General features: G+C 50.9%; 2 protein-coding genes across 7 annotated transcripts in view; one reads left to right on the top strand and one right to left on the bottom strand.

The window, feature by feature from the left end:
• Positions 1-843: 843 nt before the first annotated feature.
• PTGR3 (prostaglandin reductase 3) lies at positions 844-10,633 on the bottom strand. Of its 3 annotated transcripts, none has more exons than XM_005586434.4 (2): positions 10,380-10,633; positions 844-3,875 (listed from the first exon to the last, which is right to left on the bottom strand). In XM_005586434.4, exons 1-2 carry the CDS (start codon positions 10,601-10,603, stop codon positions 2,951-2,953), a joined length of 1,149 nt encoding a protein of 382 aa, XP_005586491.1. In that variant the 5' UTR covers positions 10,604-10,633; the 3' UTR covers positions 844-2,950. The 3 variants fall into 3 exon arrangements, with proteins under 3 accessions (XP_005586491.1, XP_015295098.1, XP_045233900.1); XM_015439612.4 differs by lacking the exon at positions 10,380-10,633 and adding an exon at positions 9,955-10,053; XM_045377965.3 differs by lacking the exon at positions 10,380-10,633 and adding an exon at positions 6,735-6,780.
• Positions 10,634-12,336: 1,703 nt separating this feature from the next.
• Positions 12,337-13,844, top strand: part of TSHZ1 (teashirt zinc finger homeobox 1) — a 79,698-nt gene continuing 78,190 nt past the window's right edge. For 2 of the 4 annotated variants that reach the window (XM_005586432.5, XM_065533612.2), the window contains exon 1: positions 12,337-12,782. Coding sequence is in view for 1 of the 4 variants with exons in the window: in XM_005586425.4 (XP_005586482.3) it covers positions 13,417-13,456 (40 nt within the window). In the remaining 3 variants the exon portion in view is untranslated. Of the gene's footprint in view, positions 12,783-13,356; positions 13,457-13,844 lie in introns of those variants that run through there. The other 2 variants (XM_005586425.4, XM_065533611.2) reach the window with 2 other exon arrangements.

Here is a 13,844-nt window from a genome sequence, read left to right as displayed (position 1 = left end):
ACAATTTATAGAATATATGATGCAAAACTTCCTTCATTTCTTTGCAAACTATTCCCTGAAATTTTTTTTTTAATGAAGTCAGTTAACAGCAGTAGTCATCATCAAAGGAACCCCTAAATGACACAGCTGGTATTTTCTGCCTGCAAAACAAGTTTGAACGAATAGCATTTGGCTCTTTAGAAGTCATAACCAAATGGTAACAGATCACTGGGACTCCTCAGTTTCTCAGAGGCAAGCTCCTTCCACCCTGCCCGGCCGGTGACCTTAAGCCCTACATGCAGAGAAGTCCACACTGAGAAATAATTTACCCATTGGGATTGTTCCACCCCGGCCCCTTCTCTAAAACAAAGACTGACAATTGCCCTGAATTATGGATGTACTTTTTGTGATATGTATTACAGTTCACAAGAAAGGTGTTGAGACCATCGTACCATTTCACCTCCCATTAGAGGCTGGTCTTGAACAATAATCCCAGAAGATGAAACTGATGCTGAACTATGACCCTCAATTTACAAATCATTTTTCAAAAGAATAAAAAAAAAGTTTAAACATATTTTTGGCATTATCTGAATGGGCGGAATCTTTCATGCTTGTTTTCTAAGAATAAGTGAAAACAGCATGCAGTGCACTTTCTTAGTTTGTGGAAAGAGAGAACATGAGGTTTTCAGATTATATTTTATTTCAATCCTGGGTGTTTGAATTTTATTTTTACATAGTTGAATTCAGTATATTCCCTCAAAACATAATAAATTTCTATTCTGTAGCTTAAGGGATCCATCAGTTAAAATGTTGGTCTTTCATCTTTATTACCCTCCCATTAAAATGAAAGAAACCGAGACTCACTTCAGTTTCGAAGAAGCAATTTAATTGGTAATGCCCTTAGTCCCCAAGTCTTTACAAAGGGAGAAAGTACATTATTGCTTACATTTCACACATCTATCTGCATAAGAGGCAACTAAGCCTTTTGGACACCGACTATGTTAAATTTAATAATATTCTTTGATTAGATTATTTTATTACAACATTTTTCCATTACCAGTCATTTCCTGTGCACAGTTACATTCATAAAACCTGCTCCCCCCCTCCTTTGTTTGTTTGTGAATGTAAAAGCGAGGCAAAGTCTCTTTCCGTGTTGCTGTGGCTGTTAGGTCTGAAAGGGACGGATGAATAACTAAGCACCACACTGGACAGGCTTTCCTAGTCCTCTGCACCAGTAACCCTTTGCTATAATGAGGACACAAAGAGCCTCGCATCAGGCCGCTACCCTTCTTCATAACTCAAAAGCGTCACAGTGGCAATAGCCTCTAGTGCTATTTGTCTTTAGTGCAGTTGTGACACTTCGGCATGATCCATAATTTGGCAGCTATTTACCGTGACATTTCCCTTCAGTGCAGCCATAACATTCAGTGAAGCCATTATTTGGTTCCATTTACCATATAAATTGTATTGTTGTGCATGCATGCTAGCAGCTACATTAGGTACCTGAAAATGAGTAAATCTTGTAAAATACATACTAACAGCTATTCAGCAGTAGGATTTCCTTGTTCCTGAGATGGAAGGAAAGAAAAATTAAATACGGTCCCCAACTTTCCTAGAGCATCTTTAATTGCGTCCATATTTATTGAGCAGGTTAGATACACCTAAACCAAAGACTTTGAAAAATAATCTGGTGGGCTTCACCTTCAATTAGAAGGGCACCGTGGGGTTTCCGCGCAATGGTGACAGCGGCAGCAGTCTTCAGGGCACTAAAGGTTAAGCGGGAGGCCGATGAGCCACAGGGTGATTCAGAAGAGAGGGTGCAGGTTTTGCTGCTTTTCCCGTGTGGTCAGTGGGTGAACGTGGGACATCAGGCTGTAGTGCTAAGGAGCATCTCATTCCACCAGAACACGTGGAGAGGGAAACAGGAATGCAGAATGAGTGGCTGCTGTTCTGTTCCCAGAATCAGAGGTAACATATAGCTTCTAGTTTGAAAGCCTCTAAGGAAAAGCAAATGTATTCTTCCTTGAGATGACTGAGGTCCCTACAGTGCACAGGGCGATGGGACATGCCGTACCTCGGGCATCGCAGCACACTGTTATTAAGGCCTTGCGGTGTGCCCAGACAGCGTTTCCCTCCTGGGGCCCGTGTTTTGTGGCGAACCCTCACTGTGAATGGAGCGCATACTTTTCTCTTTCCTGTGCCTATATTAATTTTAAGTCCCCCTAATCTCTGTGGTTTCCCTTTCCAAAACCTACTTTCTGTCTATGTAAGTTTTCAACATTAATTTGCTGCTTCAGAGGAAAGAGAACATTTCCATTTCACATGTGCCTTACCAGGGTGATGGTAGATAAAAGCCATTACGTGCTACTTCTTCAAAACACATCTGTGTTCACAGAATCATTTTTCTAATAACAAAATCAAATTTGGGAGGAAATTCCCCCACATGTCCATTTAGATAGTTGGTTAGTGATTTATAGAAAAAAAAAGGAGCATTTCCTGAGGATACAGATTCTGAAAATATATGGCTGGCTTTTGCTACACTTCTCACTCATGAACTGCTTATGAGCGTAAGACCAAATTCTCCCAAAGCAAGGATTCTTTGGGGAACCACTTTCAAAACTGATTTTAAAATCTGATCAAGCTGAAGACATACTGACTCGATCAGATCTGGCATCAGGAATGAATTTAGTTCCCTGGAACAACAAAATCTGGAACGAGACCATCCATGACTAAAGAATTGAATGTAAGCGTTTTCCCTCTTAGCCATGGAGGGAAGTTTTATTAGCACTTTTTTCCCCCCAAGGGAAGAGGAGGAGGAGGAGGAGGAGGAGACAGACCTATTCATTAACACCTTACTTTTGTTTTAAGAAATATTATATCCATTACCAACTAAAAATAAATTGATTTGAGTAATTCTGAGACATAAAGTGCCCATTTTCTTTCTCCCTTGATTTATGTCATTGTTCTGTTTTTACAGCTTACTGTTGACAGAGTGAGGTAATTCAACTACAATTTTTCCAGTGTTTTTTCCCATGTACATATAATTGACAGCACGGAATATGGACTCCAGGCCAGTAAACCTGCCCTCTGGAGACATATCTCCAAGGTCCACCTCACAAACCAGGTCTCCACTAGCACACATCTCAAGCAAGTGCCCCATGGCTGCTTGATACTTAGAAAGGTAATGGTTCAGGAAGAAGCCCTGCACGCTGGCAGATTTCTTGAGCAGTTTGGCTGGCAACGTTCCTGCTTTCACAGGCGAAAGGCCAGTAGGAGTTTGGTAGCCAGAGATGAACCCTATTACTATCAAGCGCCCTTTGGTAGCCAGGGCATCTACAGCCAAGTCAAACATGGCTCCCCCAACAGATTCATAGACCACATCGACGCCTTCAGGGTACTCCTGCTTAAGGACGGTACCTACGGGTTCAGTTTTATAGTTGATAGGACGATCACAGCCAACAGATTTCAGAAAAGCAGACTTTTCATCAGAAGAGCAGGTTCCAATTACATGGCACTTTGCCTTCTTTGAAAGCTGCACGGCAAACTGGCCCGTTCCCCCAGCTGCTGCTGTCACCAAAACTTTTTTCCCTTCCGACAGTTCTCCAAGCTCTTTCAGGCTGATGTATGCGGTGGTGCCACTTACCAGCAGGGTAAGATACTCGGGTTTCACTGAGGGCACTGGAGTTGCAATGTTGGCAGGCACAACTGTGTACTCAGCAAAAGAACCAGGTGCCATGTAAGCCACAGCTTGGCCAACTGTGTATCTGGCACTAGCAGAGAGGCCTAGGGCCACCACCTCCCCAATGCCTTCGAAACCTATGTCAAAGGGAGGCTTAACTGAGGGGTCATAGCGGCCTGCTGAATAGTTGATGTCAGATGCGTTAACACCAACAAATCTAAAAGAAAACAAACAAACAAATATATTACGATGGGTTTTTTGTTAGGCACTTAGATTCTGCTTAGAGAAATTCCTCTAGTTCTGGCTACTGTGGAGGGGTTGCTAAGCTATACAATCTGATCGAATTTGAGAAAATTAGTCCTGCTGCCCAGATAAAAAAAAGAAATTACACAAGTATTAGTTCAACATGCTTTGTACTCAGTTTTTGGCATATTTTATCCTGTCATCAGTTTAGAAATAATTTCATATCATTTTAAATGGCAAGTTGTTTTTTTCACATGCCATTTATTTGTTTTCTTTCAAAAGTAGAAATAAGCAAAAAAAAAAAAAAAAAAAGAAAAGAAAAAAGAGTCAGGAAGTTCTCATTATATATAAACTTCATTGGAGCTGTGAGTTGGAAATTAATTGGCCTCTTAACAAAGATGTTAAAAACAACACTGGGATAAAATATATTCAAAGAAGTAGACTTGTATTGATTCTGGCAACAATTTAACACTTAAGATAATAATAGTAATGACAATGATATTATTAAAGATTGATGGAATGTACAAGGTCACTGGTTGCTACATGTTCCTGCAGGGGTTGTTTGAAGCACTGTTAGAGTGGCTGTCGCAAATTTTCTTTCTGATGTAACTACATCCAGTGTGAAAATACGCATTTTGATTAATTGAACGAAAATTGGGTAGAGCGATTTTTATGAAACATTCAACATTTCACAGTCCTTTTCAGATGAAAAGGAAAGCAAATCGTCACTATATTTTTCCTCAACAAGAAGCAGGGACATAACTTGATTAATACCAGATGATTATTTTCATTTTGGTATCCAGAGTCAATTTAATTGCGAGGCCAGTATTTTTCCCAGCCTTTTTCATCTCAGTATACCTCATAACAAAAATATCCTGATACATAGGAGGAAAAAAGCCATCTACTAAGAATGTCAGGAGGTGGCTTAGACACATAACGGAAGACCCTAAAAATGTCATTTCCACCTGTCATCGAATGAAAAGGTAATAGTAACTGGTGGCAGGAGGAAAGCTGTTAAGTAGGTCATTTTGAAGGAATTCACTTTTAACTTAATAAACCAAAACTGCCCTGTATGCGATACACTTTCACTGTGATATAGATAATGCTCTGCGCTTATAAAGGCTCACTTATGATCATCCCCCGTGTATCTACAGGACAGAAAAGTCTCTGTATATTGCAGAAATAAGAACACGGGGAGCAACTGCTTTCTGTGATGTCAAGCTGCATTCAGACGCCAGCACACCACACAGCCTCAATAACACCCCACACAATTCCATACCCATAGAAGATACACAATCACAAGAAGAGGGGAAGATGAGTTTTGCTGGTTTCTCATTTGGCATTTAATATCAAGATGCCTATGTTCTATTTTTTTTTTCTTTTCCTACATTCTATTTTCAGAGAAGGGAAAATGAACCTGCCATCTTTCCTTTAAATTTACATAATTTTCAAGGCCTGGCGTTTTAAAAAGGGCCCACTTTCCGGGAGCTTGCTTCTGGACTTCACAGCAGCAGCCCAGGGCAGAGCCAGCTGGAGCAGTCTCCGTGCCTCTGCCTTAGGCTGTAAAGCAAACTTCAGGAAAGGTGCCCATGGCGGTGGAAGTGGCGGCAGGGTTTGCTCTGGAGGTGGGGGGACAGGAGCCGACCCACTGCCAGTTGTGTTCTGTGCAATCCTTTGCCCATGATTAACCCTTCCCACGCCCTTCATCCCTCCCGCCTTGTCCCCCTGGTGTCTCCGCAGTCCCAAAGGCAGTGGCCGCTCCTCTGCAGGGAGACCTCGCCTTGGGCTCGGAGGGACTCCCGGGCGGCCAGCCCCTCTGCGACGGCAGCCCTCGGAGTCCTCCCCACCTCGGAATGGGCACGCCCTGGGGGCTCTGCAGGAGGAAAATGCAACTCCCCCTCTCCCCGCCCCAGGCTGTGGTTTGCCACTTCCTGGGAAGAGGTGGAGAGATGCAGCAGGACGCACACCGGAGCAGCCTGGGGAGCGCGCACACGCGCTGGACCCGGTTAGCAGAGGCCAAGTTCGGGAGGGGGGAGTGGGGCTCTGCTGGGAGCTGGGGTGGCTGCAGCCAGCCAGCGGCTGCTTGAGTTTGCCAGGGGGCTTTGCTTGAAAAACCACACCAAACATCGTAGTTATTCGCAAGGGCAAGCGCTGGAGCGGTGGCAGCAGACGAGCGGGGCCCGTGTGCCCGTCCAGGCTCCGTCCGTCCAACTCCCTCTCCCTCAGAAGTGCCTGCCGCCGCAGTCCTCAGCTCCAGCCGTGCAGTCCTGCGGCCTCCCCACCGCCACCACGGATGGGGGATCATTGACCCCAACTCCAGGGCGGGCCGGGACCGCGCAGGCTGGGCGCCGCGGTAGAGCGGAGGCTCCTCAGGCCTGCGACCATGACCTCGGCCTCTCCTGGCCGGGCAGCAGCCCCCGGCAGGCGCGCCCAGTCGGTGCCCTTCGTCCCAGCGCTGGCCGTGCAGCTCCGACTGGGTGGACAAGTTCTCTCCGAGTCCCGCACACGCGGCGCGCCGGAGCGCAGTGGCCGCCAGACAGGGCCCGCCGGCGGCTTGACCATGACCTTGGCCTCGCAGGCACCCCCATTTCTCACCCTCGCTCTCCCGCCCTGCCGTCTTCTAAACTGTCTGCGTCGTCGGTGAAGGAGGCTTAGGCTGGCTGACGGCAAGCGCCCGCGGTGGCTCGGTTGGCTCCTCGCACCGCGCTCTCTCCCTGGTCTCCCTGCCCCCGGTTCGCTGACCCCACCTCCACCGGGATCCCCTTTTTGACACGGCTTCGCACCCGCGGCTGTTGGGGACCCTCCACAGCCCGGGACCCGCCAGAGTCCTTACCTCTGCGTGAGCGTCCGCAGCTCGCGCCTTCTGCTCCACCAGAAACAAGTTCAAGCGCAGCCGGCGCAAAGCGAACGGGGGCTTGGGACGCGGAGCAGGGGCGGAAGGGCCAGGGAGCCACAGAAAGACAAGAAAGACACGCTGGGAAGGATGCGAGCATTTGGAGACCCTCCCTGTAACCCCCTTTAATTAAAAATATGTGCATGCAATGAGTGCAGGATTCCAGTAATCCGACGGGAGGACCCACTTGAGACTAAAATCCAGGAATCCCAGGAAAAAAGAATAGGACCGGCGCAGGCATTCTCCAAATCTATACCCTTCTAGAATCACCAGCTTATATGTACTAAAAAGTGCTAAACTCCCTCGTCTTGTTCACTGAGAAACAGAGCGATCCTGCGGAGGGGAGGGGAACGCTTTCCTCTGATCAAAAACCAAAGGCGAGGATTCAAGTCCAGAGTAAAAGCCTTCAATACTGGGAGACAAAACAAAGTCGCCCAAACCAGACCTGCCTTAAGAAAAAAAAAAAAAGAAAGAAAAAAAAAGAAAAGGAAAAGAAAGGAAAAAAAGAGAAATAAACGAAGAAGGAAAAGAAAGACAAGAAAAAAAAAGTGTGTGTGTGTGTGTAGGGGGGAATCTCAGCCTGGAGAGTCAGCACAAAATACTGTTCCCCTCCCGTAAGCAACAAACCGTTCATCAAAAACGCCTTCCCCATCCCCCACCTTCCCTTAGCCATTCCTACAAACTCTTTGCTCCATTATCTTACACTTGAGCAGAAAATCGTTAGAAATATTTGGAAACGAAATAATCTGTCACCTTCTTACGAAAAAAGCTAAAAATAGTGCGTAAACTGACTTAACCTGGGGGCGTCTCTTTCTTTTTCTTTTCTGAAGACTGAGCGTAGAGGGGGAGATGGGAAGTTGTTCTCGGATACACAAAACAGTAAGGTAAGAACTGGATAAAGGACCAGCAATTATACATTCTATAGGGATTTTATACACCCCTTCTTACATCTTTTCTAAATAGTAAACTTTATTATCCTAAATCAATGTCTAGCTTACAAGCACATCCCTCCCTGTGAATGAAGAATTTGTATTTTCTGCTAAGATGCAATGAAATGTGCAAATCGTTCACTGAAATAAAAAAAAAAAAAGAGTACAATTAAAACCTCCAAACATCTTTCCAAACAAGTGAATTTAAGCTTACTCAATTCACTCTAGAGCGGATTTTATGATGATAAAAATGAGAAGCACTTGCATAAAATTTAAAGCAATTAACATTGCTTAGGGGAGATTTGGTCTAGGATTAAAATGAACTAACATGCAGTGAATTATTAAGCCTCTATTCTTAAAAAATTCGGTAAAATGTTACATCCACTGACACTGTTTGCAAGAATACAGGATCTTCCTACAAAGTGGTGGTGGCAGCAGATTTTCCAACAGAGTAGGGAAAGGGGGAGGCAAAGATTCCATCCCCTCCCAACTCAAAAGAAAACTGGCCCCATTCTTTTCCGTTAAGGATTCAAGGAAGAAACTAGAGGTCAGGTTGTTCATATGGAGATAGTATTTACATTAAAGGGATTCTTGGCATGTGTGCAGGGAAAAAAGAAGCATGGATTTTACAGTTGAGCACACTGAGGAGCTCCAAACATGGGAGTCTGCACTCCCGCGCTCTGACTACAGAATTCAGGGATCCACCTGTCTCCCGCCCCGGGACCAACCCTGGTGATCCAGCGCAGGCAGTGCCTAGGCACCCTGGCTCTGCCTCTCTCCCCAGGGAAGAACTTGCCCTTTGGGGAAGGGGAAAGGGAGGGGTCCCAGGGTAGAAGTAAGCCTGAAGGAAGAGGAATCACAGGAGGAAAAAACCCCACAGAGCTGATTAACACTTGCAGATAGAGAGGCCCAGGAGACCCAGCGCAGCCCGGCAGGAGCCCTCTCCACCTCTCCACCGAAGGCGGGTGGTCCCACCAGGCTGTGGCTTATAGTTCTCTAACGTCCCACCTTCCCCCTGCCCCTCCTCGCTCAGTCGCCTCCTCCCCATATCACACTATTTTCAAAAGGAATTTTATTCACAAACGTGTGTGTGTTTATACTAGTGTTTGCAGTCAAGAATATACTTTATCAGAGGGAGAAAAAGGGAAAAACCTTGTGTGGAACTTCTTGCCCGTCAAAGTTTGTTGGGAAATCTTTTCAGTCTGGTGTCATTTCAACTTCTAGCAAATCACTCGTGCGTTTTGTGTGCTCCCCGTGAAAACACACTCAAGCCCTTCTTTTTAGCTGGGCTGTGTGCACGCTCTCAACAGCACTGGCATTTCATCCCATAATGAATCAATCCTCTACTGTGTCCACAGCCAATGCAAACATTTTCAAGGATCCCTACACACTCCCCTTTAAGCCATTCCAGACCAGTCCCCCACCCCCGCCTCCACACAATCCCACCCATGGTTCAAATCATTCTTCGCAAAAGGTTTCCAAAAGTTTTATACCCTGATCAGCATTCTTCCATACTACAGTCATGTTAGGAAGGCTAATAGGAATCTCGAAAATGGACAGATTAAATGTTACACCAAGCTACTTAGGAAGGGTACATTTTGTCCTTCAGTCCGTGCATGGGACTTTGCGGTACTTTCTAGCACAGAATTTACAAAAAAGTTACAGTCAGAACTTACTCCTCCCCTTCGATATTATTATTCAACTTGAAACATGCAGCACTATAACCATTTCGATGGGACTTTGCAGGCCTCTGCAGAGGGCAGAGAGGAGCGCCTTGCCAGCCAAGTCGGGCAGCCAGGGACCCACGGAGCAGAGACCCAAGCGGGCATGGCTCCGATACAGAGTGAGGTCCGTTTCCTCCCTGTTGCTTCGCCAGTTACTAAAGATGAGTGAGGCGGAAACACACTACGGTGGGGAGCGTGGGGGGTGGAAGAGCCAGAAGGTCTCGCAACAACCCGGTGTCACCTGAATGTCTGCAAAACGTGCCAGCAAAGGCAGCCATGCCCCCACCTCGACCCTGGCCCAGCTGCCCAGGACACCCGCCACGCGGGGGTCGTTACACTCAGGGGACAGACAACAGTCACGCTGCACTGACAACACTCAGACAACACCGGCGAGGTGCACACCCACACACCCAACAACAGGCTCCGCCACTACCAGGCGGCTGCCAACCTGGAGGGAACAGGGAAAGCCAGCCGGGTCCCAGCCTCCTTCCTCCAAAGCACGTTTACCTAAACGTCGCAGTTTGCGTCCAGGCTGCTCCCGCTCCACCCTAAAGATTATGTCAACGCAGGAACTGTGGGTGCGCGCAGGCGGGCCGGCGGGGAGCCTCCCCTTCTGGGTCCCGTCGGTTTTATTTCGGGAGCGGGAGGGGGAGGAGGGAGGGCTGGAGGAGGGGAGGGGAATCCCAAATTAAAATAACCCTCAGTTATGAGGATGTTCAGTGGCATCGGATATTCACACCAGCAACAGTCACATCACATTCTCCTTCGCCAGATGGCGGCGGGTTCAACTTCCCGGGATCTCGCAAAGTCAGGCTGTGCGCCCGAGCGCGCGCCGGAGTGTGGGCACGCGGGCGGGCTGGGGACGGCTGGAGCGGCGCTGCGCGAGCCGGGGGCGAGGACAGGGTCGTGGGGCTGGAGGGCGCCGGGCTCACCGGTTCCGGACGAGGAGGTCTCCGTCCCCGGGGAGAGGCACCGGGCAGTCCCGGCTCAGGGTGACGGCCTCGCGGAAGTTGGGGCTCAGCCGGGTCACCACCAGCTTCTGCATGGCTCGGGGAATGGCGGAGCCCTGGAAGTCCAGGAAGTGGCGGGCGTAGGACATGTCCACGATGGCCCGGGTCCCGGAGGACGCCAGCCGCAGCATGGCCCGCGCCTCCATCCGCTCTCTGCGCCGACGCTGGCCGGGGTCGGGCCCCGCCCGGGCCGCTCGGCTCGCTGTGCTCTGCTCGGCTAGGGCGGGCGGGTCCGCCCCTCCTCCGGCCGGCGCCCTCCCCCTGGCTCCCCCCTCTTCCCCGCGTCGCCAGCTCCCGCTCCCGCTCCCCCCGCCTCCCCGGCGCCGGCGCAGCCCCCGCGAACCCGGGCGCACCACCCCGGGTGTCCCGGCCTGGGGACCGCTGTCGCCCCGGCCGCTGCTCCTTTAATCTTTTTGTTTTGGTTTGAATCTGCTCGGCGCAGACTGGCCAAGGATCCTCTCCGCCCTCCCCCTTCCTCCTGGCGCGGGAGAGGCACCGGATATCCCCACCCTCCTTGGGCTCTAAAAGCCGGATTTGACTCCTCTTGGGCAAGGGGCGGGGGTGGGGGCGGCGGGCAAGGGGGGACGGGGAACTCTTGCGTCCCACGGTCGTCCGCGGCCCCGAGCCGGCGGCAACCCCGGGCGTCCCCGGAGCGGCGCGGCGGCCGGCGCAGGCGCCTCCCCTTCCCGTGCGAAGCGTTCACTTCCTTGCAAGGTGGTACGAATCAACCCCGAGCGCGGCCCGGGCGGCGGGGCACGACCGGGGGCCCCGGGCTGGGCGGGGAGCCCCTGCCGCCGCCGCCGCACGCGCACCCGCACCGACTGCGGGGCGGGGAAAAGTCCAGTGCCTCCCGCGCCCCAGGCTGGTGGCTTCCTGTCCCCGGAACGCCTTGCCCGTGCCTTCTGTCCACGGTCTGTCCCATGCAAGTTGCACGAACTAAGCCATTTTATTTATTTTGGCCTAGATTTCATGTTTTTCCATGAACGTTTTAAGTAGCTCTACAAGACTGTTACAGGTTTCCCACTGGGAGAGAACACACATATTGAAAACCAGAAGGCCAAACTCCCAGAGCACAGACACATTTTAAAGTTCTAGGTGGGAATGCCGAGAGACCTAACTGAATTGGAGACGTTGCACTGATGTGTGAGGACCTCATTTTCGAACACAGCTAGAAAGATCTGTCGTTCCATCGTGTCCGTTTTCTCCCTACTGGCGTGCATTGACCAAGTATCAATTCACTTTTCATAGAGAGGCCAAATTAAATATTTCCACACTTTTCTGTGATGAACTAAGTCCATCTTTAAATTTTATTTATATTGTAAATTTTAATTTTAAAAATCTATTACTTTTCGGTTACCCACTAATTACCAAAATATAAAAGCCACTCTGGGCTCCTCCCCAGCCAAAGCTAACCCCTAACCTGAGATTGCAAAAGCGACACAGGTATTTTTTTCCCCCCAAATGTAGGACATGCTTCACCCAAGGGTAGTTTGGATGCACGTGGTTGAGTGTGTATGAATGTGCAAGTGTGTGTATGTGTATGTGTGTGTGTTGGGGGGGACTAACAGGTTTTAAAATCTGCAGGAACTAATGTCTACTTAACTTAGAACATATGGGTTTTACCCGGTATCAGCCAGTGGATTACAATAACAACACTGAATGTCTTCCTCCAATGTACAGTCTTTTATGTTATGCTGTATTAAGATTTCTTTTTTTTTTTGTCATATTGTTTAGCTCCGAAAAAAAGAAAACAAAGCAATTAAAAAGATTGACAGGTATGGTTTGTGAGAGACCTATTTGTAATTGTCAGGGTGACGTTGGCGAGAGGAGGAGGAGTAAAATCTGAAGCAGGAAAAGCAGCTCGATGTGTCTGTCTATCAGTTGAGACTGTCTGAAAGCTCTGCGATCCGAATGTGTGTTATATTTCACTGAAAAGAGGAGAGAGCGAGAGTGCATCTCCCTCTCTCCCAGGAGTTTGGGGGGGGGGGAACAGTCCACGCTCATCTCGCCCACCCAGTGAATGTCTGCTCTTCACCCCCTTTGCACACACTCTCCGGGTTGTTACTGCCTTTTTTTTTTTCTTGGAGGGGGGGTGCTTTTTGTGTATTTTTCAAATTTTTTTCTGTTGGAAGATCAAGACCGGCCAAAAATCCATGATCAAAATGTGTTTGCATTAGATTTCGCATTGGAAGAAGCGGCGATCCTGGCGGCCAAGCCCCCCGGGGGGAAGCGCGGGGCACCAAGTGGCGCTCCGGCGGGGTGACACTGTTTGATCTGTGACTGTTTGGAAGGTGGAGCGGCGCCTGACATCTCCCCCCGGCGCATGTATGTACGGGGGCTTCACTCCTCTGTCTTGTTTGCTTTCTTCCTCTTAGACTAAGTGCGGGGAGAAAAAGGACAGCCTGGATCGGCCTCGCTGGCGCACAATGAGAAAGCTGCGACCCGCGCACTAAAAACACTCGCCGCGACCCCCAAACAGCGAGGAGAGAGGGGGAGAGAAAGTTGCGCTCGGCGACTCTCGGCTCGCGGAAGAAGGCGCAGGGGAGCGCCCGGAGCGGCGCGCCCGGAGGAGCGCCCGCCCAGCAGCAGCGCGGCGGCGGGGAGGCGGCAGCATGGAGCGCGGGCCGCGGGCCGGCCCGCCGAGCGCCCGCCGCTGCGCCCGCGGCCCGCGCCGGGGATGACTCCGGGCTCGGCGCCCAGGCCCCGCGCGCTCCGCCCGCAGCCCGGCGGCCGGGACGCGGCCCGCGCGGCCGCCGCCGCCGCCTCCTGAGCGGCCCCGGGCGCGGCGGTCCATGCGAGCGGCTCCCCGCGGTCCGCGGCGCGCCCGGAGCCCGGAGCCCGCGGGGACGAGGCTAAAGTTGGGCGCGCCGCGGAGTTGCGCCCGCGCCCGGGGCCCCGCGTCCCCGCGCCCCGCGAACTCCGGCGGCGGCTGAGGCGACGGCTGCGGCGGCCGAGCAGCATGCCGAGGAGGAAGCAGCAGGCCCCCCGGCGCTCGGCAGGTAACCGGCGCGCGGCCCGCGCCGCGGGGAGTGGGCGCCGGGAGGAGTAGGAGCAGGAGGAGGGGGCTTCGCTGGCCGAGGTGCGGGACGTGGGCCGCGGGCCGCCCCAAGCTAGGGAGCAGAGGCCCAGCCTGCACTGGCCACGGTCGTCTGGAGGCTGCGGTCGCCGTCCTCTCCCGCACCCCCAACCTGGGCCGGCGCGTGGAGCAGAGAAACTTCGCGGTGCTTCTCTGCGCTGCGGGAAGCCTGGATGGCCGGGGAAGGCCGGGGGCCGCGGGACGGCTGGTGCTTCTGGCTACCTCGGGAGGGGGCGTGCGCTGAGGGGAAGTAGTTGCTCCTAGGCGGTCGGAGCGCACTGGAAAAGTCCTCCAAAGGCGGGGAGGCTGAA

This window comes from Macaca fascicularis, chromosome 18 (genome assembly GCF_037993035.2).
Source record: "Macaca fascicularis isolate 582-1 chromosome 18, T2T-MFA8v1.1".
NCBI classification, from domain to species: Eukaryota; Metazoa; Chordata; class Mammalia; order Primates; family Cercopithecidae; genus Macaca; species Macaca fascicularis.
This window is presented reverse-complemented; position numbering and strand designations above follow the sequence as displayed.